Here is a 22,863-nt window from a genome sequence, read left to right as displayed (position 1 = left end):
TGCTGAGAGAGGAGTCCAGTCTCAGGAAAGCCTACACAGGTCGTGAGTACTGCGCATTGCCCCTGGTGGTCTGCCTAGAGTCAGAGGGGACCACTCCGAAAGAGGTTTGGGGATCCAAGGTCAGATAGCTGTAAAGGGGGTACCTAGGTTGAGGACCCTGAAGTGTAAAGGGGGTACATAGTCAGTGGACCCTGAAGAGTTCAAGTAGCATAAAGGGGGCTGTCATGATTTGCCACGCCCACTAGCTAACCGAGATGTGGTTTCGTGACTGGGATTTATAAGGGAATAAGGGAAATTCCTACTGAGTAATTAGACTGACTGTGATACTTTCACAGCCTGCACTGCCTTTGGTCACCACTAGAGGGAGACCACACACAGGCAGATACAAATCTTACATACAATCTGGTGCACTCTAAGGGTTAGGGAGCAGTCTAGCAATTATCACACACTACTAGGATTCCTCCAGCTATCCTACAAGCTAGAACCCTGGTGTTAATCACTCTTCCCACTGTCCCCACACCCACAAACGATAGCCTGCCACCACCCAATAGTTTGTCCTCAGACTGGTCTGCTGGGACACCACACACACGCAGATCTCCGTCTGGTTTACAATCTGCATGCAATCTGCCAACACACAGTGCAATTGCATACAGATTGACATGTAGCGTAGAGCAAGCAATTAGGCACTAAAATGCAACAATCTCTCTAGAGATATGAGTCCTAGCTTAGTACACAGAAGTCACTTATTAATTTTATAATTTAATATCCCGAAAGTGGGCAGTGCATAAAAAATATATACAGTACAAAGCAAAAGCAGTTACAAAAAATACACAAAAGATAAAAAGACACACAATTGGCAATTTGCTATGAAAATAAAAAGGAATAAAACAGAAAATAAAACTTTACCAAAGCTTATCCTTGGTAGAAGCATACCGGAAATCGTGTGGGAACTCCCCAGTTCAGAACTGGCTTCAAGGAAGAACAATGTGCAAATCTCAGGTTTCCCAATTTATTGGAATATTGATGTGGGCTGGACTTTAGCCCTTGACCAATCAACCCCAGGGGGTGTCCCCACCTCAGCCCACACTATGTTCTGTGTTCTGAACTGATTGACCCAGAATGGTGTTGACAGCTGAATCAGGGATAGAAATTCTGACACCAGCGCATCGGTCTGATTGCGACAGTACCAAACACCGCTTGCCTGCAGCAATCAAGCGCCATATAACAGTTTTGCGCAATTCTCTCGGACCCCACACATGCCACAGACACAGATTTACATGTACTTGTAGCCCAACATATGAGCCACAAGAAGGAATTATTTTTATCTCTCTGCCACTAATATTTTAACTTTTATGAGAGATAAAATACATTCCTTTGATCTGATGACACCACTCAAATCTTGCAGACTGTTGGGAGCCTATCGTCACCCCCCTGCGGATTTAATTAGCACCCAGGTGTCAACTCTATCCCAGAGAGCAGCTCTGTCCTTTCAAATGCTAATAAAAAGGACATATTGACTGATAATAAATACTATTTCTTAATAGCCCAAAATGACACTACATTTACAATTATACTATTTCTACAGATCACTTCATATCCCGCTAATGCAAAGCTACGCTACTTTGACATTTATGTTACAGGGGCGCCAGCAGTCTGGGCCTTGAATTGTATTGCGTGTGCCAGTTACAGTGCTAGCTATTTGGAGTTCTACACAATACTACCTCAAGCTGTGCCAGGCGGGGGAAAGTTTAGAGACTTACACAGTGTCAGAAGTTCTACAGTTTTCAGTCTTGGATCTACTGGACTATAGGTCGGGGATTCAACACTTCCTCTGTTGTACAGAGAGTTCTCAGAGTCCGTGAGCGTTAGCTGGTGCTGGCTAGCGTTAAGGAAGCTCCAACGGGCATTTTTCCAGGATCAAAGTCCCACTTGTAATTAGTTCAAGCCGAGAGGAGTATCCCACTCATTCCCTCCTCCCATCCCCTTAATTTATAATAAAAACCACAAACAAAGATGCCGGAGTTGTCACGGTTTCAATTCTCACACCTGGGTACTCAGCTCACATGGGCTGGAGAGGATTCTGGTACTAATGGCAGACCCACATCAGGCCACAGGCCTGAAAACCTTGCTACACCTAGAAATCCTATAAAACCTTTCCTATAAATCTTCCCAATCCTATCATACTAATCATCATGAGTGCTTAACGTTGGAAATTAGAGGGGGTTTTAGTACCTTTAATAATCTACTTTACATAATAAAACACACAGTTGTATATTGTTGCCTATTTTAGGTCTATTGAAAGTTTATGTGGAGGAACAAGTCTCTCTCCTTTGTGGCAGATACACCTTGAGCATGCTGGACTTGTACAATATGGCTGGGTTTACATTTTGTCTAGGGCCAGGGGTGTCCACTGGGGAGGGGGGGGAAGTGTGTGAGCCTAAATAGTAGGTCAATGTATTTGGGGGGCCTTGATTTCGCCCCCCCCCCAATTATACTGGATAGGATGATATTACTAATTACTTCTTAAGGATCAGGACCATTAAGGGTACTACCATTACTAACACATTTGTGTGTGATCCGCCTCGGTTTTTAGCTTTATTATGGGGTTTAAACAGTTTAGGACCATGGTTGTGGAATTTTCTATATATCCTTTGGATGATCAAAACATTTTTTGATGTGGTTTATACTATTATCCACAAGATGGCGATACGGATGTCTGCCTATTGTTTATTCTGGTATGAGCCCATAAGATGGCCGTAAGCCATTATGATGAGGTACGGTGATGGATCTCGGTTATACAGGCTCGTGGCAGGACGTGGCAGTAACATTTAAGCTTCCCCCTGCTTTCGCCTCCTCCGCCGGTAGGGAGAGGAGAGCGAGGTTAGGTGGGTGAGGGACGGCTTTGGCCACCCACCCCGCCATTACCACAAATGCGCGGTAGCACATTCCAATTAGCCGAATCTCTGGCGTTTGCTATGCTGGAGACGGCGAAGGCGGGGCGGGCGAAGAAGCGAGAGTTTTTTGGTGCCGATCTCCCCCTATATAAACAGGGTGGGACGTGACTCACACAGGCCATCCATGACACAACACCATCTCCAAGGATTGTTGCTTTAAGTGAGCAAGTAACTGCATGAGGGCGACCTACAGGTATTTGGGAGAGACATTATTAAATATATACATAAATACAAACACACATACACTCTCTATCTCACAAAAGAGCGTATACCCCTCACATTTTTGTAAATATTTTAGGGATGCACCGAATATTCGGCGGCCGAACATTATTCGGCCGAAAATAGAGAAAATAGCACTTTCGGCCGAATAAGTCAAAAGGCTGAATAATTTTGAGCCGAACAATGTCAGCTTCCGCCCTGACCGCTCACCTTCCTCATTGCGGCTCGCGGCTCCCTTCTCACACGCCGCCGGTGTCCTGTCCGGCCGCGAGTAGGGGGTGTGACGTCACGCGCGCGTCCCGCCCCCTGCTCCTGACTGCGGCTCCTTCACACTAGGTCCACGCCCCGCCCCCCTGTTCGCGGCTTTTGGCTCTGGCTGCAGTTCAGGTATGTGATGTGGAGCTGAGCACATTTGGGGGAGAATACGGTAGCTGGCAGCTGCACAAGCATTAGTGTGCAGACTGCCATATGTTGTTGCCACTTTCCATGCTCATTACATTAGAGTGCCCTATAAAGTGCCCCTTAAAAAAAAAAAAAAAAAAGAAAAAAAATGTGCCCAACAGAGTGCTCCCTTAACATAAAATGTGGCCATCAGCGTGCCCCTTATTTTATGCTAAGGGACATGCTGATGAGCATATTTTATGTTAAGGGGCACTCTGATGGGCATATTTTATTTTAAGGGGCACGCTAATGGGCATATTTTATGTTAAGAGCAACGCTGATTTAAATGTTTTGTTTTGCCCATCAGAGTGCCCCCTAACATAAAATGTGCCCATCAGCGTGCCCCCTAAAAATTGGCAAAATAAATGGAAAAAATGCGAAACACTGCGTTCGGTATTCGGCCAAGCATTTCATTACTATTCGGCTTCGGCCAAGAATTTCATTTCGGTGCATCCCTAAAATATTTTATTATATCTTTTCATGTGACACTTTGCTACAATGTAAAGTAGTGAGTGTACAGCTTGTATAACAGTGCAAACTTGCTGTCCCCTCAAAATAACTCAACACAGCCATTTATGTCTAAACTGCGTACACCCCAAGTGAAAATATCCAAACTTGGATACAATTAGCCATTTTCCCCGCTGTGTTACAAGGTCTCAGGTGTGAATGGGGAGCGGGTGTGTTAAATTTGGTGTTATCGCTCTCACTCTCTCATACTGGTGACTGGAAGTTCAACATGGCACCTTATGGCAAAGAACTCTGAGGACCTGAAAAAAAGAATTGTTGCTCAACATAAAGACGGCCTAGGCTATAAGAAGGTAGCCAAGACCTTGAAACGGAGCTGCATGGTGGCCAAGACCATACAGCAGTTTAACAGGACAGGTTCCACACAGAACAGGCCTCACCATGGTTGACCAAAGAAGTTGGGTGCAGGTGCTCAGCGTCATATCCAGAGGTTGTCTTTGGGAAACAGATGTATGAGTGCTGCCAGCATTACTGCAGAGGTTGAAGGGGTGGGGGTCAGCCTGTCAGTGCTCAGACCATATGCCGCACACTGCATCAAAATTGGTCTGCATGGCTGTCGTCCCAGAAAGAAGCCTCTTCTAAAGAGGATGATGCACAAGAAAGCCCGCAAACATTTTAATGAAGACAAGCAGACTAAGGACGTGGATTACTGGAACCATGTCCTGTGGTCTGAGGAGACCAAGATAAACTTATTTGGTTCAGATGGTGTCAAGTGTGTGTGGCAGCAACCAGGTGGGGATTACAAGGACAAGTGGGTCCTGCCTACAGTCAAGCATGGTGGTGGAAGTGTCATGGGCTGGGGCTGCATGAGTGCTGCCAGCATTGAGGGAACCATGAATGCCAACATGAACTATGCCAACATGAACTGTGACATACTGAAGCAGAGCATGATCCCCTCCATTCGGAGGCTGGGCTGCAGGGCAGTATTCCAACATGATAACAACCCCAAACACACCAAGATGACCACTGCCTTGCTAAGGGAGCTGAGGTTAGAGGTGATGGACTGGCCAAGCATGTCTCCAGACCTAAACCCTATTGAGCTTCTGTGGGGCATTCTCAAAATGGAAGGTGGAGGAGCGCAAGGTCTCTAACATCCACCAGCTCCGTGATGTCATCTTGGAGTGCAAAAGGGCTCCAGTGACAACCTGGGGAGCTCTGGTGAACTCCATGCCAAAGAGGGTTAAGGCAGTGATGGAAAAATTGGATTTTTTGTCTTACAGTAAAATCCATTTCTCTGATGTTCATTGACGGACACAGCTCCCGATCTTCTTAACCATTTGGTTGTACTGCCCCCTACAGGAGTAGGACATTCGTCAAAGAAAAAAAAAAAAAAAAAAGGCTGGCTATGCCTATGGGCAGTCACAGAGGGGGTATTCTCCCCCTCTCTGCTATAGGTACTCAGTTTTTTTATTACAGTGTCAGAAGAATTACAACTCCACACAGGGGTGGGTGCTGTATCCCATCAATAAACATCAGAGAAATGGATTTTAAAGTAAGTCAAAAATCCCATTTCTCTTTTGTTCACTGACAAACAGCTCCTGATCTTCTTAACTATTGGGATGTCCCAAAGCAGTGTTAAACATGATGGGTGGGAACAGCGAAAAAGAAATTCCCAAGACTAACTATAGCCAACCAGGTAGCCAGGAGCTCAACTGAAAAAAAAAATAATAAATTATTATTATTATTATTAATAATATACACCCTCAGAGGAGGACCAGGTCCTCTAAACAGCAGCCGGCAAAAACCATGCGGCCAAAAAAGGAAGCATCCGCAGATGCCAACACATCCACTTTATAGAGCTTTGTGAAAGTGTGCACCGACAACCAGGAGGCTGCCTTGCAAACCTGCGTCACTGACGCCTGATGACTGAAGGCCCATGAGGCACGGAGCGCCTGAGTAGAGGGTGCCTTGACAGGGAAAGGAGGAACCTGACCCCTGATGGAATAGGCCCGGATCACCGTCTGTCTGATCCATCTTCAAATGGTCGCAGAGGAAGCGGACAACACTTTCCGAGGCCCATTCTTTAGCACAAATAGTGCGACTTCCTAAAAGACTCTGTAGCTGCCAGGTACACCCTTATTGCCCAGACCACATCCAAGGCATGCGAGGCAATTTCCTTCGGATGTTCTGGCCTGGGACACAGGGAAGGCAACACAATGTCTTCATTCAAATAAAAATCAGAGACAACCTTTGGAAGGAACGACGGACAGGGACGAAGAACCACCTTATCTCTGTGAATCAACAGTAAGGTGAACGACAGAATGTTGCTAATTCCAACACCCTGTGAGCAGAGGTGATAGCCACCAAGAAGGCCACCTTTCAGGACAGCGTAAACAGGAGAATCTCCTGAAAATTCTCAAAAGGAGGCTTCAAAGCACCAAATTGAGATCCTATGGTGGCAACAGAGACCACACTGGAGGGGCCAAATGCCTAACTCCCTGATGAAAAAGTATGCACCAGGGAGTATGTGGCCAAAGGCCTTTGAAAGAAGACTGCTAAGGCCAAAAACTGACCCTTGATAGTACTCGAGGGCAGTTTCTGCTCAACCCCCCGTTGAAGGAAGGTAAAGATCCGAGCCACCGAGAAAGAGGGAGGATGAACCCCAATAGAGACTCATACCACGCAATGTACAATTTCCACGTATGATGGTAGATCTTCCTAGAAGTAGATTTCCTAGCTTTTAACAGCCTTGGAATCACCGGCTCAGACAAACCTCTATTCATCAGTCTCTGGCGTTCAACAGCCAAGCTGTCAAAGCCAGCGACTGTAAAGCAGGGTGGAAGATTGGTCCTTGGGACAGCAGATCCTCCCTGAGAGGAAGCTTCCAAGTAACGTCAGCGACCAGCCACACCAAAATCGGCGTACCAACCCCGGCGAGGTCAGTCCGGAGCCACTAAGATGACCAAAATCCCTTCTGCCTCGAGCCTAAGTAGAAGTCTTGGCAGAAGCTTGAGAAGAGGGAAGGTGTAAAAATCAGACGATACTGACGCCATGGGGCCACCAGCATGTCTGTGGCGTTTGCCAGAGCCGAGATGTGAACAGATCCACCTCGGGGATGCCCCACCAGAGACACAACTGATGAAACACCTCCGGATGAAGGGACCACTACCCTTGGTCTAACGCCTGCCAACTGAGGTAATCCGCCTGCCAGTTCTCCATCCCGGAAAGGTGTACGGCGGAGGGCTGGAACGAACAGTTTTGCCCACCTTAGAATGTCATAATATACAGTGCAGCGCAATCATGATGGTAAAACAATCAAAAAAGTCTCAAAGAATTCAGGTGTCAATATCAAACAGATGGACTGTCTCCAGTGGTAAGTGGTCCTAGAGCGATTTCATGCAATTCAGTGTCCACAGGAGTGCTCATGCGATCCCACCACCTAGCATCCACTGCAGCTCACCTTATCTTTGAGACCCTACAGGGTCAAACAGCATGTCACATCAATTGGATAAGTAAATAAACATCACTCCTCCTCTCCTTAGTTAGCAAATTGTGAACTTCCAATCCTCAGAGTAAACTGCATTCCTCACACAGATGATCTGACCAGTATGTCCGTGGTGTATGCAAAACAGAATAGGCGATCTAAACGCTCTCTGTATAAACTATTACTATACTTTATTGCACAAATGATTACAACAACGTTTAAAAGATTAACTTCACACATTAATGCAGAGCTTGCAAGAGAGCGTGCATCACACCAGCCAGACCGGGAGGAGTTCAAAGATGGCCGCGGGTCACATGACGTCCCCCTTAGAATGTCGGCTATCTCCAGAGCCACCAGGACACTTCTTGTGCCTCCCTGGTGATTGACATAAGCCACGGCCGTGGCATTGTCTGGTTGAATGCGCACTGGACATCCCTGAAGGTGATCCGTACAATGGTCCAGGCACAGTCTGATTGCTCAAGAGTTCCAAGACATTGATCTGTAGTCTGGACTTTCAATGTCCAGAGCTGCGGAGCAGAATTTTTGCAGAGGATGCCTCCCTAGCTAGACAGGCTGGCATCCGGGATGACCACTGTCCAATACAAAGGGAGGAAGGATTTGCCCAGCCGAAGCACTGGAGAATGAAGCCACTAGATCAGGGACTCCTTCGTTCGCTCAGGCGGGTCTGACTGTCCAGAGATTGTGGAGTCTTGTCCCATTAGGCCAGAATCTCCCATTGCAGGGACCTTGTATGGAATCGTATTTTATATCTGCTGGACAGCAGGAGACGAATTGTCACCTGCAATTCTGGAGTTTGTTCAGAGGTAGGAGCACTCTGGCTAAGGACGAGTCCAGAGTCAGATCCAGATAGTTCAGCTTTGTGGACGGAACCAGAGCAGACTTCTGAAAATTCAGAAACCAGCCAAACTCCCTCAGAGTTCATATGGTGATATCCAGGTTTTCCACCAGAGCAGTAGGAGACTCCGCTTGCAGAAGGAAGTTGTCCAAGTAGCCTAGTATTCCCTATCCCCCCGCTGGCGTAACAATGCTAGCACCGGGGCCAACATTTTTGTGAATACCCCAGGAGAAGAGGAAAGATCAAAGGGTGGCGCCACAAACTGATAATGCTCCTCTGACATGGCAAAGCGGATGAAGCGCTGGTGACCAGCACATATTGGAATGTGAAGGTAAGCATCCTTGAGGTTAATAGAGGCAAGAAAATCCTCCTGATGCAGAGATGCCACCACTGTGCGAATGGACTCCATCCTGAACTTCTGCACCCGCACAAAGCAGTTCAGCGCCTTGAGGTCCAGGATTGGATGCCCCTTGCCTTCCTTCCTGGGAACTGTAGACAGATTTGAGTAAAAACCCTAAAAACGTTCTGAAGTCAGAAAAGGACAATCGCCCCTTGAATGAACAGGTCTTGCATCGCCCAAACAGACCCTTTAAGCGCTCCGGGGAGAAGAGACAGACAGACAGACAGAGACGCTTTGGTCGTCCCCAGTATTTAGCGACAATTCTGCCAAAATAGGCGGGGAAAGGAAACACCTTTGCCTCTCTGAATGGCTTGGGAGTGCCAAAGGGAACCTGCGCCTCCCTCGCAGCTGCGTCCTCCATCTTTAAAAGGTCTCACACAGATGCAATCAGTGCGTCCACCAGCACCTTTTCGGGCGCGGTTGCAGATGTGGAGGAATTATTCTCACTACCAGTGGATTCCAGGTGCGTGGTCGCAGACCCACATCCGCGGGCAGGCCGAATACGATTCAGGATCTGATGAGACAGATGAGGTAGAGGAAGGCAGGGGGTGCTTTTTGCAAGTCAGTCACCTGAAAGCCACCTACACCCAGGACACAAAGGACTCCAGGACCAGCGATCGATGGAAGCTGTGCTCAAAAGGGGGGACACCACAAAAAGTGTAAAACACTGCAAACCCCCACGAGCTGGCAGCATCACCCAGTTGCCAGACACAAAGCACCAAGCGATCTTAGCAAACCGGGAGAGGAACCCCACCAGACTCACCACCCAGCGGAAACAGGCACCTGCAGCCACCAGGATAATCTGTACTCTACGTGCTGCAATCAGGAACTGAAAAGATCCAGGAGTCCACACCATGGAGGGGATGAGGAGGGGCTCCCACTGCCAAAAATCGCCACCCACAAGGCTTCACTGTCATGGCCCTGCTATTTTCAATGGCAAAACACTGCAAAATGGCTGCCAAACTACACAAACATGGCCACTGTGCATAGAGCACACAGACTACAGCAAAATGGCGACACCATGAGGCTCCCAGGGACCCAGGAGGGATCCCTAGGCCTATAGGACAGGCCCAGGCAGGACAGGGGGCCCTGGCAGGAGCCCCCACCAGGTACAACCCCCCCCGCATAACCGATCGTCCGGTCGCCGCACCTCCCCCATAGCCAGCATAGTGCCCTGCCCCCACCCCAGGAGGTGGACCAGACAACCCACACAGCCCCAGCATAAGTTGAGAAGTGGAGGGGGGGGTAGATGGGGGTGGGGACAGATGAAGGGGGGTGCCTGGTGGAAAGGAGGGGAACCCGGGGTCTGACCATCCCAAGGAGGGGCCCATGTCCTCCCCAAAACCCTCTAAGGGGAACAGCTACTCATCCTACCAGGAACCAGACAGGCACTGCTGCAGACAGAACCCCTCACCATCATAATGGGGGGGCTGTCGGCCAGGAGAAACGCTGCGTTTTGCATATCATCATTAACTTGACTTCGTCAGTAGGGGAGAGCCACCCCTATTGACAAAGTCAAAATAACGATGATGCGCGTATAGGGGAAGGAGCCTGCTGTCGGATGTCTCCCCGCTGATTATACTGATGAGAGATCAGAGTATTCCAATTGAGCTTGTCTGGCTCGCACAGCCTTGATGTGCCTTTTAATGCGAGTCTGTTACTTTTTGATTTGTTTTCCAATACATTTTGCTACACGGAGAGCACTAGATCTGTCCCATTTTTTGTCTTATACTGGAGACACAGCTAAGGGGATACAAGATTGGAGATTGAAGGATCATCAGCCAGTCATCATCCTTAGGAATATATCCCTCTTTGGGAACAGCTATTTCTGACCCACTGGTAACACAGGGGTCAGACCGGGATGTGAGCAGCCACTTTTTATTGGTAAAAGGATTGCACCTCAGAAGATTCACTTTCAAGTCCTGGCACTTTTCTATTTTGTGATATTTTTGGTCATTTTCACCACAGGACTTTTATATTTATAGATTTGTTCTTTTTGAAAGACTTTTTCAAAAATGTATTCACTTTAAAATACTTTTTTTCACGATTTGTATTTATTTAATATGAATGAAATATTTTTTTATTTCACTTAGATTTATAAAATGTACTAATCTTTTGGATCAGTTTTTCATACCTGTATATCATCTGGGCTAGGTAGGTTTATACATGGTGAATGGTGGTGGTTTTGGTATAGCAATACTTAATGTATAAGGGACCTCATTGGTAATTCATGCGTTTCCTTTTTTGCTAGTATTGTTCAAATACACTCTAAACGGGGGTAGTGCTGTATTCTCTCTCTCCTCCCCCCCCCTTTTGGGCGCTGTTTGGTGGCCCCCCTCCCTTTGGTGGAGATCTTTGGCCCACCCAGCCTCCGGTGTCTTGATCTGCTTTGGGGGTCTGGCTATAGAGAGAGTAGTATTTGTAATAGATCCTCCGGTTTTTACAACCTATTTTATAGCTGCCTGCTCGCGACTGATGTAGACCTACGTCGATTCGCGCAGCAGAGCCACATTGCTGCAGTAAAAAGGCGGCGGCCGGTCGGGAACCGGTTAAATGGATATGTTCACCTTTAGGCTACATGCATATTACAGGTGTAACAAGTTACAGATACACTGGTCCCTGCACACCCCCCCCCCCCCCCCCATTTTGAAAGCAAAAAGGGGGAACTTCTCCCTGCACTTGCTGTCACAATTTAATTCACAGCATCATTTAGGCCCCTTTCACACTAATGCGACGCAATTTTACCGCGATTTTGCCGCGATTTCGCGGCGCGATTTTTGCCGCGATTTTGAGAGCAATGGCAAGTCTATATGCCTCAAAACGCATTAAAATCATGGAAAAGTAGTGCAGGAACTACTTTGAAGTCGGTGCGACTTCAAAACGCACTAATATGAATGGGGCTCATTGAAAATAATGGGAAACGACTTGTCATGCGATTTTGCGGTCCAAAATCGCGGGACAAGTCGCACTAGTGTGAATGGGGCCTTATTCACAATGTTCTGTGAATGTAACAACAACAAGTACCGACAGCCTTTGCGGCTGTTGGCTTCTAGTTCTCAATGTACTACCAGGGTGTGGTTGAGTGTTCTAGTAGTTCACAGAGTCTTCCTGTCAGTGTGTTACTGCCTGCCTGTACGAGGCGACAGGTTACATCGACTGTCTGCAAAAACCCTTTATTGCATCCATTATCCACTGATCATGGATGCAATGCTTTGTAGGCTCATTTACCTGCAAAAAGATGTGCATTTATTATTAATATTATATATATATATATATATATATATATATATATTTTTTTTTTTTTTTTTTTTTTTTACATTTTTTTTTAAATTTTTGCACAAGTGACTGAAGCTCCTCTTTAAGAAAATACAAAGCACTCTGAATAGTGGCCTGTTGAACAAGAGAACCCCTGTGAATATTATAGAGAAGGGAAGCCACTAGCGCAGAACTCGGAAGATTGCTACTATTGTTGCATTAGTGTCCACTATTCCAATGATTTGCAACTTCCACAGCCATTGTTCAGGGATGAGATATGTGTACCTACATTGGTCCAAGCTTCAATAACATTGGTCCAAGCTTCAATAAAAATCCTATCTAAACTTCAGATTAAAAGCCAGAATGCTACCATAATAGCCAGGCAGCTAGCAATTGGAGAGAGACCAACAGAAGGTGGAGGTTGCCAGTTACTACATTGAAGGAGGGGTGGTTGGCATGTTTAGTGTAAATACTTTTCCAGGACCTAACTATGCCAATACTAACCCTATACTAGGGCAAAGGCCAGAAATACCAAAACAGATTCCAAATTCTTATTTTATTTTTTTAGCTCTGCATTCTGATCTTCCAAGTGCTCTTTTGTATGTGTCATTACTTCATGAAAATATTCTTATGTTCAGCTTTACTGCAGTCTTTTAATTATTATGATAGGCTGCTGTAGTCATTTCCAAATTATGTCACATGACCTGTAAGAGCATTAACATTTCAACAAACCACATTCATATTTACACGGATTTCACAAGAATAGAAGAAGTACTGTATTACTGTATTGCTCAATTTACCAGCTGCAATGTTTCACAACATTTTAATTATTTTTAAAATCCTAAAGTACTAACCTTTTAAGTTTTTTTTCTTTTAAAAAATTCTTTTAATTGGACCTATATATGGCATTTGAGCGGAGGACAAGTAAAAAGTACAGAAACATTTGCAAGTTGCCTTGTTTACAAGCACAGCCTCTAGGTTCTGCCCCCCCCCCCCCCCCCATACTTCCAGGCGGGGAGCATGCCATTATAACTTCATGGAAACTTCCCGGATCCCCCTCCTCAGGACTACATGCTTAGTCCCTCCCCAGGAGGTGTACAAGTGGTTGGATCCATAGAATTTTGCAGGTGAACAGAAGGACCCAAGAAGAGGAAACCTGGGAAAACATTGGCCCTCTTAGTTCTGCAGTTGTAACCTCCTCAAAAAAATATAATGTCCTGCCGATAATACATGTCGCAAACACTACCCATCTGGATCCCTCAAGCCTACTTCTGATCCGTTTAGGTGGCGTTTATAAAATGGCAGGGCAAAGCATCCCAAATTAACAAAACTATTTTAAATCAGATCCAAACTCAAAAAATGGGATTTCTGGATCCTGCCATGTACTACACTGCTTTGCACACGACAAGAGGGAGTGGTTGACTGGTGCAGACAGGGCCGGCGTTAGGGGGGGCAAACTGGGCAACTGCCCAGGGCCCCGAATGTCCAGGGGCCCCGGGCCCCGTGTCACTGTCAGAGTCCCGGTGGGCCGCGGCGCTCAGATTCACAGACACTAGAAGACGTTCCGTTAGTGCGGGCGGCCGCCGGCCGGTGTGTACTTGCCAGCTACACCGGCTCCGCGGCCAATCAGCCTTCTGCTCAGGGGGGGTGTGACCGTGTGAGTCACACCCCCCTGAGCAGAAGGCTGATTGGCCGCGGAGCCGGTCCGGAAGTCATGTAGTCAGCGTGTGTGTTCCTTCCCGCGGCCGCCGATGATCAGTGAAGCTGCTGCAGATGGGAGCTCCTTCAGCCCGACTTCGGGCTGCTCGTGGGGGCGGCGGCGGGGAGAGGGAAGGTAAGTGACTGCCTGCAGTGCAGCCTGTGCAGCCCCGGCCGTGTGTGCTGAATAGGAGGGGGTGGGGCGGCTCGGCTGCATATAGAGGATTTGATGTTTCCTTATGCCGCTGGATGGAGGGATGGATTCTTCTCCTCCCTTCTGCAGGCATTCTGCGGCTGCAGGAGAAATATGGAAATATCAATTTCTCTATATGCAGCTGAGCTGTCCCATCCCCCTCCTATTCAAATTCTTTTACTGTCCCCCCAGTGATCTTAGCCCCCCCCCCCATGTTCTTAGGCCCCCCCCATGTTCTTAGTCCCCCCCATGTTCTTAGCCCCCCCCAGTACTCTTTAGCCCCCCGCCCTGTGCTCCTTAGCCCCCCCCCCCGTGCTCTTCAAGTCCCCACAGTGCTTTTCATCTCCCCCTATGCTCTCTGGCTCCCCCAGTGCTCTCCACCCCCCTGTGCTCCCTGGCTCCCCCCTAAGTGATTTCCAGTGATCTCCAGTCCCCCCCCCCCATGCTCTCCATCCCCCTGGTTTTCCCTGCCCGCCACCCCCCCTCCCCAGTGCTATCCCCACCCTGCGCCTTCCAACCCTTCTGCAATGCTTTCCAAACTCCCCCCCCCCCTTAATTCTCTCCAGTCCCCCCCCCCTTGCCCTTCAGCTCCTCCAGTGCTATCTGCTTTCCCTGTGCTCTCCGGCCCCCCTAGTGTCCTTCTATCTTCTATCATGTCTGCAGTCTCTGACCTTCTCTTGTATCACATCCGCAGTCTCTGGACCATCTCCTGTACTACGTCTGCAGTCTCTGACCAGCTCTTGTATCACGTCTGCAGTCTGACCAGCTCTTGTATCACATCTGAAGTCTCTGACCAGCTCTTGTATCATGTCAGCAGTCTCTGACCATCTCTTGTATCGTCTCGGACCATCTCTTGTATCACGTCTGCACTCTCTGACCATCTACTGTATCATGTCTGTAGTCTCTGACCATCTCCTGTATCATGTCTTCAGTCTCTGACCATCTCCTGTATCATGTCTTCAGTCTCTGACCATCTCCTGTATCATGTCTTCAGTCTCTGACCATCTCCTGTATCATGTCTTCAGTCTCTGACCATCTCCTGTATCATGTTTGCAGTCTCTGACCATCTCCTGTACTATGTCCAGCGGGAACACTCTGCAGCCACACCGCACAGCACACCCAAGGTAAGTGGAGGACTGGAGAGAGGAGTGACTTCTACTTAGGGATTTATTTTGCAGATAGGCTGGGCTGGCACTGGCAGCAACAATTTAATTCAAATCAGGATTTCTTTTGCAAATAGGCTGGCCTGGCACTGGCAGCCAGGCATAGTACTAGTCTAGTACAATGCCTGCCAGTGCCTTGTCTGATCTGATGATGTCACTGCCAGGCTATTTGCAGAAGAAATCCTTATTTTTCCTCATTTTTTGATCATGTGTCATGATGACATTGGTTTTGGTAATTGTCTGACTCTGATGCCAGCCTATTTGCAGAAGAAATCCTCATTTGAATAAAATATTTGCTGCCAGTGCCAGCCTACCAGGGGCTGATCTGAGGTGTGAAGGTGCAGGAATTGGGGCTGATCTGAGGTGTGAAGGTGCAGGAATTGGGGTGGTCTGAGGTGTGAAGGTGCAGGAATTGGGGTGGCCTGAGGTGTGAAGGTGCAGGAATTGGGGTGGCCTGAGGTGTGAAGGTGCAGGAATTGGGGTGGCCTGAGGTGTGAAGGTGCAGGAATTGGGGTGGCCTGAGGTGTGAAGGTGCAGGAATTGGGGTGGCCTGAGGTGTGAAGGTGCAGGAATTGGGGTGGCCTGAGGTGTGAAGGTGCAGGAATTGGGGTGGTCTGAGGTGTGAAGGTGCAGGAATTGGGGTGGTCTGAGGTGTGAAGGTGCAAAGCTCACTTGATTTCTTATTTATTCTATTTAATGTTATTTAATTAAAGCATATTTTCATGTAGTTGTATGTTTTATTTGGCTAAATTGATTAAATGCGCCTATATTTTTGGTAGAATATAAAAAAATTTGGGGCCCCACTTTTAGGTTTGCCCAGGGCCACACTTTGTCTAAAACCGGCCCTGGGTGCAGACATGCATCTCAAAAACTATGGACTTTTCTGTAACAAAACTTCACACCCTCTCCCCTTGCAGGACTTCCATGGGCTGGTAGGCAGTATACCCAAGGCCACCATGGCCATGCTTTGATTGGGACAACCTTAAGCTAGACAGATATTACATATTGGCAGCAATAAGAGCATTCCTACAAACATGTTGCAAAAGGTGAACCCATCTTTTTGCAAGTCCAGGGGTTGATGAGAATTGTTGGATCGTTACATGTACAGTATCTCACAAAAGTGAGTACACCCCTCACATTATTGTAAATATTTTATTATATCTTTTCATGTGACAACACTGAAGAAATTACACTTTGCTACAATATAAAGTAGTGAGTATACAGCTTGTGTAACAGTTTACATTTGCTGTCCTCTCAAAATAACACACAGCCATTAATTTCTAAACCAGTGGCAACAAAAGTGAGTACACCCCTAAGTGAAAATGTCCAATTTGGGCACAATTAGCCACCCCCCCAGTGTCATGTGACTCATTGACAAACCCAAGGGGCCAGGTCACATTGGCGACTAATATTAGCAGCCTGGTGTCTGGTTTACACTGCGGCAGGTGTCTTATCGCCAGACATTCCGATTCTCCTGCCGGGTTCGGGAGTCTGCTGCAAGTGCTGCGCCTGCATGCGGGAGACTCCCACTCCTCGCAGGAGACTTGGGATGTCTGGCGACAGAACGGGGTCTGTCAGCTGTGACAGAACAGGGCTGATGCTTCCTGTATAGTTCCAGCTCCGTCTTATCATAGGCGGAGTGATATCAAATGCACTGCCTGTGAGAGGAGAGATACAGGAAGCATCGGCTCGGCTCTGCATACTTCCTCCAGTGCCGATCCTCACACTCTCCGCCAGCAGTACCTGCCAGCACCCACAGCAGTACCTCACATGTGCTAGGGGTGCAACTAGCCCCCCACTACATAATTGTAAATATCCCAGCATGTGTAGTGTTTCTGACTCCTACCACCATGACCACTTCAAATCACTGAAGTGGTCATGGTGGTTGGTGTGTTCCTTTAATATCTCTCAGAAGAAGTAAACCTAGTAAACACGGGTCGAATGCCGGGCAACATCAGCCAGTTCCATTAAGAACTGGCTGCCTTTGGGCCATGTGTATGGAAACTGGTCCGACAGAAGCAGGCCATTCGGTGTGCACAAAAAAAAAAAAAAAAAAAACTGGCTCCTAACTTTTTTAGCTGGCTCCTAGATTTCAAGCAAATTTGTCAAGCCCTGGCCTAGGCTATAAGATTGTCAAGACCCTGAAACTGAGCTGCAGCATGGTGGCCAAGACCATACACCGGTTTAACAGGACAAGTTCCACTCAGAACAGGCCTGGTCACTTGGTATTGACACTCCCAGCAGTTCTGCATAGGGCAGTGCGGGATGCCTGCGAGTCGGGTGCGATGCAGGAACCTGCAGTGGATTTGCAGGGCTCCCACATCGCACCAGTGTGAACCAGCACAAATGGATTCTGCATCAATTCAAAGAAGGGCTGAATCGCGATTGCATCAGTTAGGTCATCAGCCTTGTCACAGTCCTCCCCTGCCTCAATGTATATGTGTGATCACACACAGTGGGGATGTCCCACTGTGCCCACCACCAACGAAACACAGTGGTGTGAATTGAACACACAGGCATTTTGTTTTGTCCATGCAGTGGGATTGCACTGCATTAGCCACCCTATGCAGTCCTACTGCATCTGGTGTGAAGCATCCCTTCAAAATTCTTTCCCATTCACATTTTAATAAAAATAGTGTTCTGTACACTGCAATACACAGCCCCGGAGTGAGTACATACTAGGGATGCACCGATTCGATATTCAGATCGGATATCGGCGCCGATATGGCCAGTTTAGATGGATAGGGGGGGGGGAATCGGTAACATTGACCGATCCACTGGCCGATCTGGTTTTTGCTTGGTAACGGCTCAGCCATCCCTTACTAGGTGCAGTAGTAGTATGGGATGGGAGCCGCTACTTCCTGTATAGGTCCAGCTCACAGGCGGAGTGATATCAGATGCACTCCTGTGAATGAAGGAGCCGAACACATGAAGCAGTGGCTTTGCTCTGTACTGCAGCCGCTTGCTTTGTGTGTAGCTCTGGATCGGTTCCGGTATCGGCAATTTCACAACGCCAGATATCGGGTCCAAAAAAGTCGGATCGGTGCATCCCTAGTACATACAGGTGATCCTCAGGTGACAAACATCTGACTTACAAACGGAGAGAGACAACAGGAAGTGAGAAGTAATCTACTCCTAGGAAGGAAAATTCACTCCTGTAAGAGTTCCAATGGGACAAAGGTGTCTCCACTGAAGCCTTATCACCAATCCTTGTTTCCACAACAACCCAAATTTTTCAAAATCCAGTTGTCATAGGGACAGAAAGTGAGATGGCATCTTCTGAACAGGGGTGCAGACAGCAAAACAAATGGTACAGGGGTGTTAATCCTTCCCTATACTATCCAAAAAAACGTATTATTATTTCGGCTGGAGCTACACTTAAATGTACCTGTTCCGACTTCCAAACAAATTTGACTTAAGACCAAACCTACAGATTCTATCTTGTTTGTAACCCGGGGGACTGCCTGTATCCATCATAATGCTCACAATCAAAAAAAATTGGTGTCAGCGCTTAATCGCGTATATATAGCGGCTAGCAATTAGTGCAGATATACAAAACACTTTAGTAATAATAACAAAGAAAAATTGCAGCGCTCAACACAAAATAAAAAAATCTAAACACCTAAAGTGCAAGAATAGGGAGTCCAGAATAGAAATTATTCAAAAATTCAAATATGCCGAAAGTTCAAAATAAATCTTTGCAAGGAAGTATCAAGTAATATATTTCACGTGATCTCTCCTTTAGTGTTACAATCACCCAGTGCGACCTCCACCAATACCAGAAAAAACGCACTCACCAGATAAAGTTGCGGTCTAAAGATAAGAACAGCAAAAATCGCATATGGTATGATCCAGGTCATCAGAGGTATGTAGTCGTCACTAACTCGCACTTTCCACCTCTATCGGAATTCAAGGACCTTCCTTTGGAATGCGAGATTGAGATTCTCTTTTTCTGTCATGGTGACATATTGCTTTGGATGGGGATTGTTTTTACTATGATAATGGAACATTCTGGTCATGATCTATATACCCCCGTACATTACAAAAGAAGGTCCTTGGAGTCCGATAGAGGTGGAAAGTGCGAGTTAGTGATGACTACATACCTCTGATGACCTGGATCTTGCCATATGCGATTTTTGCTGTTCTAATCTTTAGACATCAACTTTATCTGGTGAGTGCGTTTTTACTGGCATTGGTGGAGGTCGCACTGGCTGTAACACTAAGGGCTCTTTCACACGGTCCGCCTCCGTAGGCGGATCCGTGTTGCTCAGCGGGGATCGGCGGGTGACAGCTCCGTCTCCGCTTGCAGTGCGGAGAGGGAGGTGTCTCAGCCCCCGCTGCTCTCTATGGGGGATCGGATGAGAGCGGACCGCCTGTCCGCTCTCATCAGATCCGATCCGCTCCGATTACTGAACGGATGGAAAAATAGGGTTTCCATCCGTCCAGATTTCACGGACAGGATCGGATGCAGATGGCAGCGGGTGTCAGCGGAGGTGTCTCCTCTGACACCCGCTGCCCCATAGAGCTGCATGGAGGATCAGATGCGCCTAAAAAAAACTGACAGGCGGATCTGATCGGATCGCCCGTGTGAAAGAGCCCTTAAAGAGAGAGATCACCTGAAATAGATTACTTCATACTTCCTTACAAAGATTTATTTTGAAATTTCTACATATTTGACTTTTTGAATAATTTCTATTCAATAATGCTCATAATGACCACATGTCTGCACTGACCACTTAGAAGCACATCTGAGCTGCTTTGTCCAGTGAGGTGACCCAAAAGAAGGAGGAGCTTCCCATTGGTCAATATGGTCAGTGAGAAGGAAGTGCTTGCCATTGACAGAAATGTGATGGATCCTCACTGTGGGACTGGGAGGCTTTTACAGGGAGAGGACATGCCTAGAATAAGTTAGATGCACCCAGAACCCTACAGGAAGATTTCTGTTGAAAAGGATGACAGGGTCTCTTTAATCACTTGCTACAAAATCATGTACCAGTACGTCCTTTTGCTCAAGTGGTTGTATGGGGGTAATGCTTGCAGCTATTGCCCCAGTACTGTTTTTATACAAAAAAGGAGAAAAATGCCCTGGGACTTTGATTGAGGTGAACACAAAGGGCCACTAGATACATAATGATGAAATAGTAGATTCATTGGAAATAGAAAAATCGTCATGTACATATACATAACAAATAAATCCATCATATATACATAAGTATATACATGCTTGTAAGAACAGTAAAAATGGTGAAGGATGGTAATACTCCACTAGACATTTTGATGTATACTCATATTTTGGCAATGATACTTTATGTACCGTTCAGATAGGTCTATGAGCATCTACTCTTGAAGAAGTGAGCTGTGTTCTCACGAAACACGTTGAGTTTCAAGATGCTTTATGTCCATCATACACCATTTTTACTGTACTTACAAGCATGTATATATGATCGATTTATTTGTTATGTATATGTGGCCATACATGACGATTTTTCTATTTCCAATAAATCTACTATTTTCATCATTATATATCTAGTGGCCCTTTGTGTTCACCTCAAAGTCCCAGGGCATTTTTCTCCTTTTCTGCATATTGATATTAGTGATGGAGGTGTATCTATGGCAGTACCGGACCTTTTTTAATCCTTTTCAGTACCGCCTTTATAGCCGTCGTTGTAATTTCAACTGATGCGGCTAATCAGCGGGAAGGGATGCCCCCCCCCTTCTCCTGCCACTCTGCCCGGGTCTTCCGTCCCTCCAGGAGACCCGAGCCACCAGCCGATGGGTGGCCGGAGACCTGAACAAAGCCAGAATTGACTCTAATTGGGTTTCCGATGTAGTAACCCGGAAGCGACATCACTTCCAGGTTAACGCAGGAGCAAACTGCACCAGTTTGAAAAAATCCAAAGTATTTAAAATGCCGATCTTGGTGTTTTGAATACTTTCAAATGCAGAGGAGGTGTTTGGGGTCTTTTTGAAACCAAAACCCTCCATAAAGAGTACCTGGCACTGCCTATTACTGTCACAAGGGATGCTTACATTCCTTCTGACAGCAACAAAAGTGATCAGATTTTTTTTTTTTTTTTTTTTTTAAAGGACAGCGTAAAAAAAAAAAAAAAAAAAGGAAAGAAAAAGAAATTATGTTTAAAGCACCCCATCTCTTCGTGCTTGCACGCCAAAGCAGACGCATGCATAAGTCACTCACGCAAATGTAAACAGCGTTCAAACCACATGTGAGGAGGTATCGCCGTGATCATTAAAGCGAGAGCAATCATTCTAGCACTAGAACTCCTCTGGAACTCTAAACAGGTAACTGTTAAACCGTTTGAAAGCGTCACCTGTGGAGATAAAGTACCGCAGTTTGTCGCCATTCCACAAGCGTGCACAATTTTAAAGAAGGAGATGTTAGGTATCTATTTACTCAGCATAACATCTTTCATCATATAAAAAAAAAAAAAAAAAAATTGTACTTACTTTAGTTTCATTTTTTGTTTTAATTCACAAAAGTGTATTAAAAAAAAAAAAAAAAAAAAATAGAATAAAATAGCAATTGTTGCAATATTTTATTTTTTTTTTTTTAATACAAACATAAAATATTGCAACAATTGCTATTTTATTCTATTTTTTTTTTTTTTTTTTTTAAAGAAGGATTTATAATATTTGGGGATTCTAAGTTATTTTCTAGCAAAAAATACTGATGTTTATTGTAAACAACAAATGTCAGAAAAAAGGCCTGGTCCAGAAGTGGTTAATCCTATTCCAGCAGGAATGTAAGGCAGCGGTCACATGGTACAGGACAGGCTAAGGTCACATGACCTTCACCCAGCTCTGCAGGTACAGGTACCCTGTGTTCCGTGAGAATTGCAACCCCTATAAAACAGCGGTCTATGGAGGAGGTCACATGACTCCCGCAGACCACACATCCTCCATAGATGGAGGTCACATGACCCGCACATCACTCACCCGCTGCGCCTTGTCCCAGACCTGATTGAGCTTCTGTATGCGGAACTCCACCCCCTCCGGCCGGTTCTCATTCTTCTCCCGGGAATATCTCCCTCCTCCGCCCGCCTGGGCACCCAGCACCGACAGGGAGCACAGCAACAGCCAGCGGCACACAGCGGAGCTCATGTCTGCAGAGGAGCACAGGGATACGGGAGAAACCGGCCACTCCGCCTGTTTATTGGCACGCTGGTGCTGCTGAACACGATCTGGATCCTCATTGGATTGGAGAAGGCAACAGGGATCCGCCCACTCCGACTAACCCTAACCGCGCTGGAAGGAATTGAACCATTGCTGCCTCTCACAGTCCGAGGATGAAAGGCGGCTGATCAATCACATTGCTGTACTGATGAGATCATTCAATACATGCAATATCATGAAATATGTAAAAATAAATATATATACAGTATATGTTGAAAAATATAAATGTCTTAAACATAAATAAATACGGGTTAAAATATGTATAACAAAGATGCTGTACATAATATTTAAAAAAAAAAAAATATATATATATATATATAAAAAAAGAAATAGTTAAAATATACATTAACCGCTTCCATAACACGCAAATTCCGCCATTCCTCTCCTACATGTATTATATCATAATATATCATCATTTTTTTTTCTAGAAAATTACTCAGAACCCCCAAACATTATATATATATATATATGTATATTTTTTTTTCAGCATAGACCCTAGGGAATAAAATGGCGGTCATTGCAATTTTTTATATCACACGGTATT

The 22,863-nt window shown here is 46.3% G+C and overlaps 1 protein-coding gene across 1 annotated transcript in view; it reads right to left on the bottom strand.

Annotated features, from left to right (window-relative positions):
• Positions 1 to 22,318, bottom strand: part of LRPAP1 (LDL receptor related protein associated protein 1) — a 71,956-nt gene extending 49,638 nt beyond the window's left edge. Inside the window, exon 1 of the mRNA XM_082256453.1 lies at positions 22,083 to 22,318. Coding sequence (XP_082112579.1) covers positions 22,083 to 22,247 — 165 coding nt within the window. The 5' untranslated portion in view covers positions 22,248 to 22,318. The remainder of the gene's footprint in view (positions 1 to 22,082) is intronic.
• Between the last annotated feature and the right edge of the window lie 545 nt (positions 22,319 to 22,863).

Source organism: Pelophylax lessonae (assembly GCF_965119305.1).
Source record: "Pelophylax lessonae genome assembly, chromosome: 1".
NCBI lineage: Eukaryota > Metazoa > Chordata > Amphibia > Anura > Ranidae > Pelophylax > Pelophylax lessonae.
This window is presented reverse-complemented; position numbering and strand designations above follow the sequence as displayed.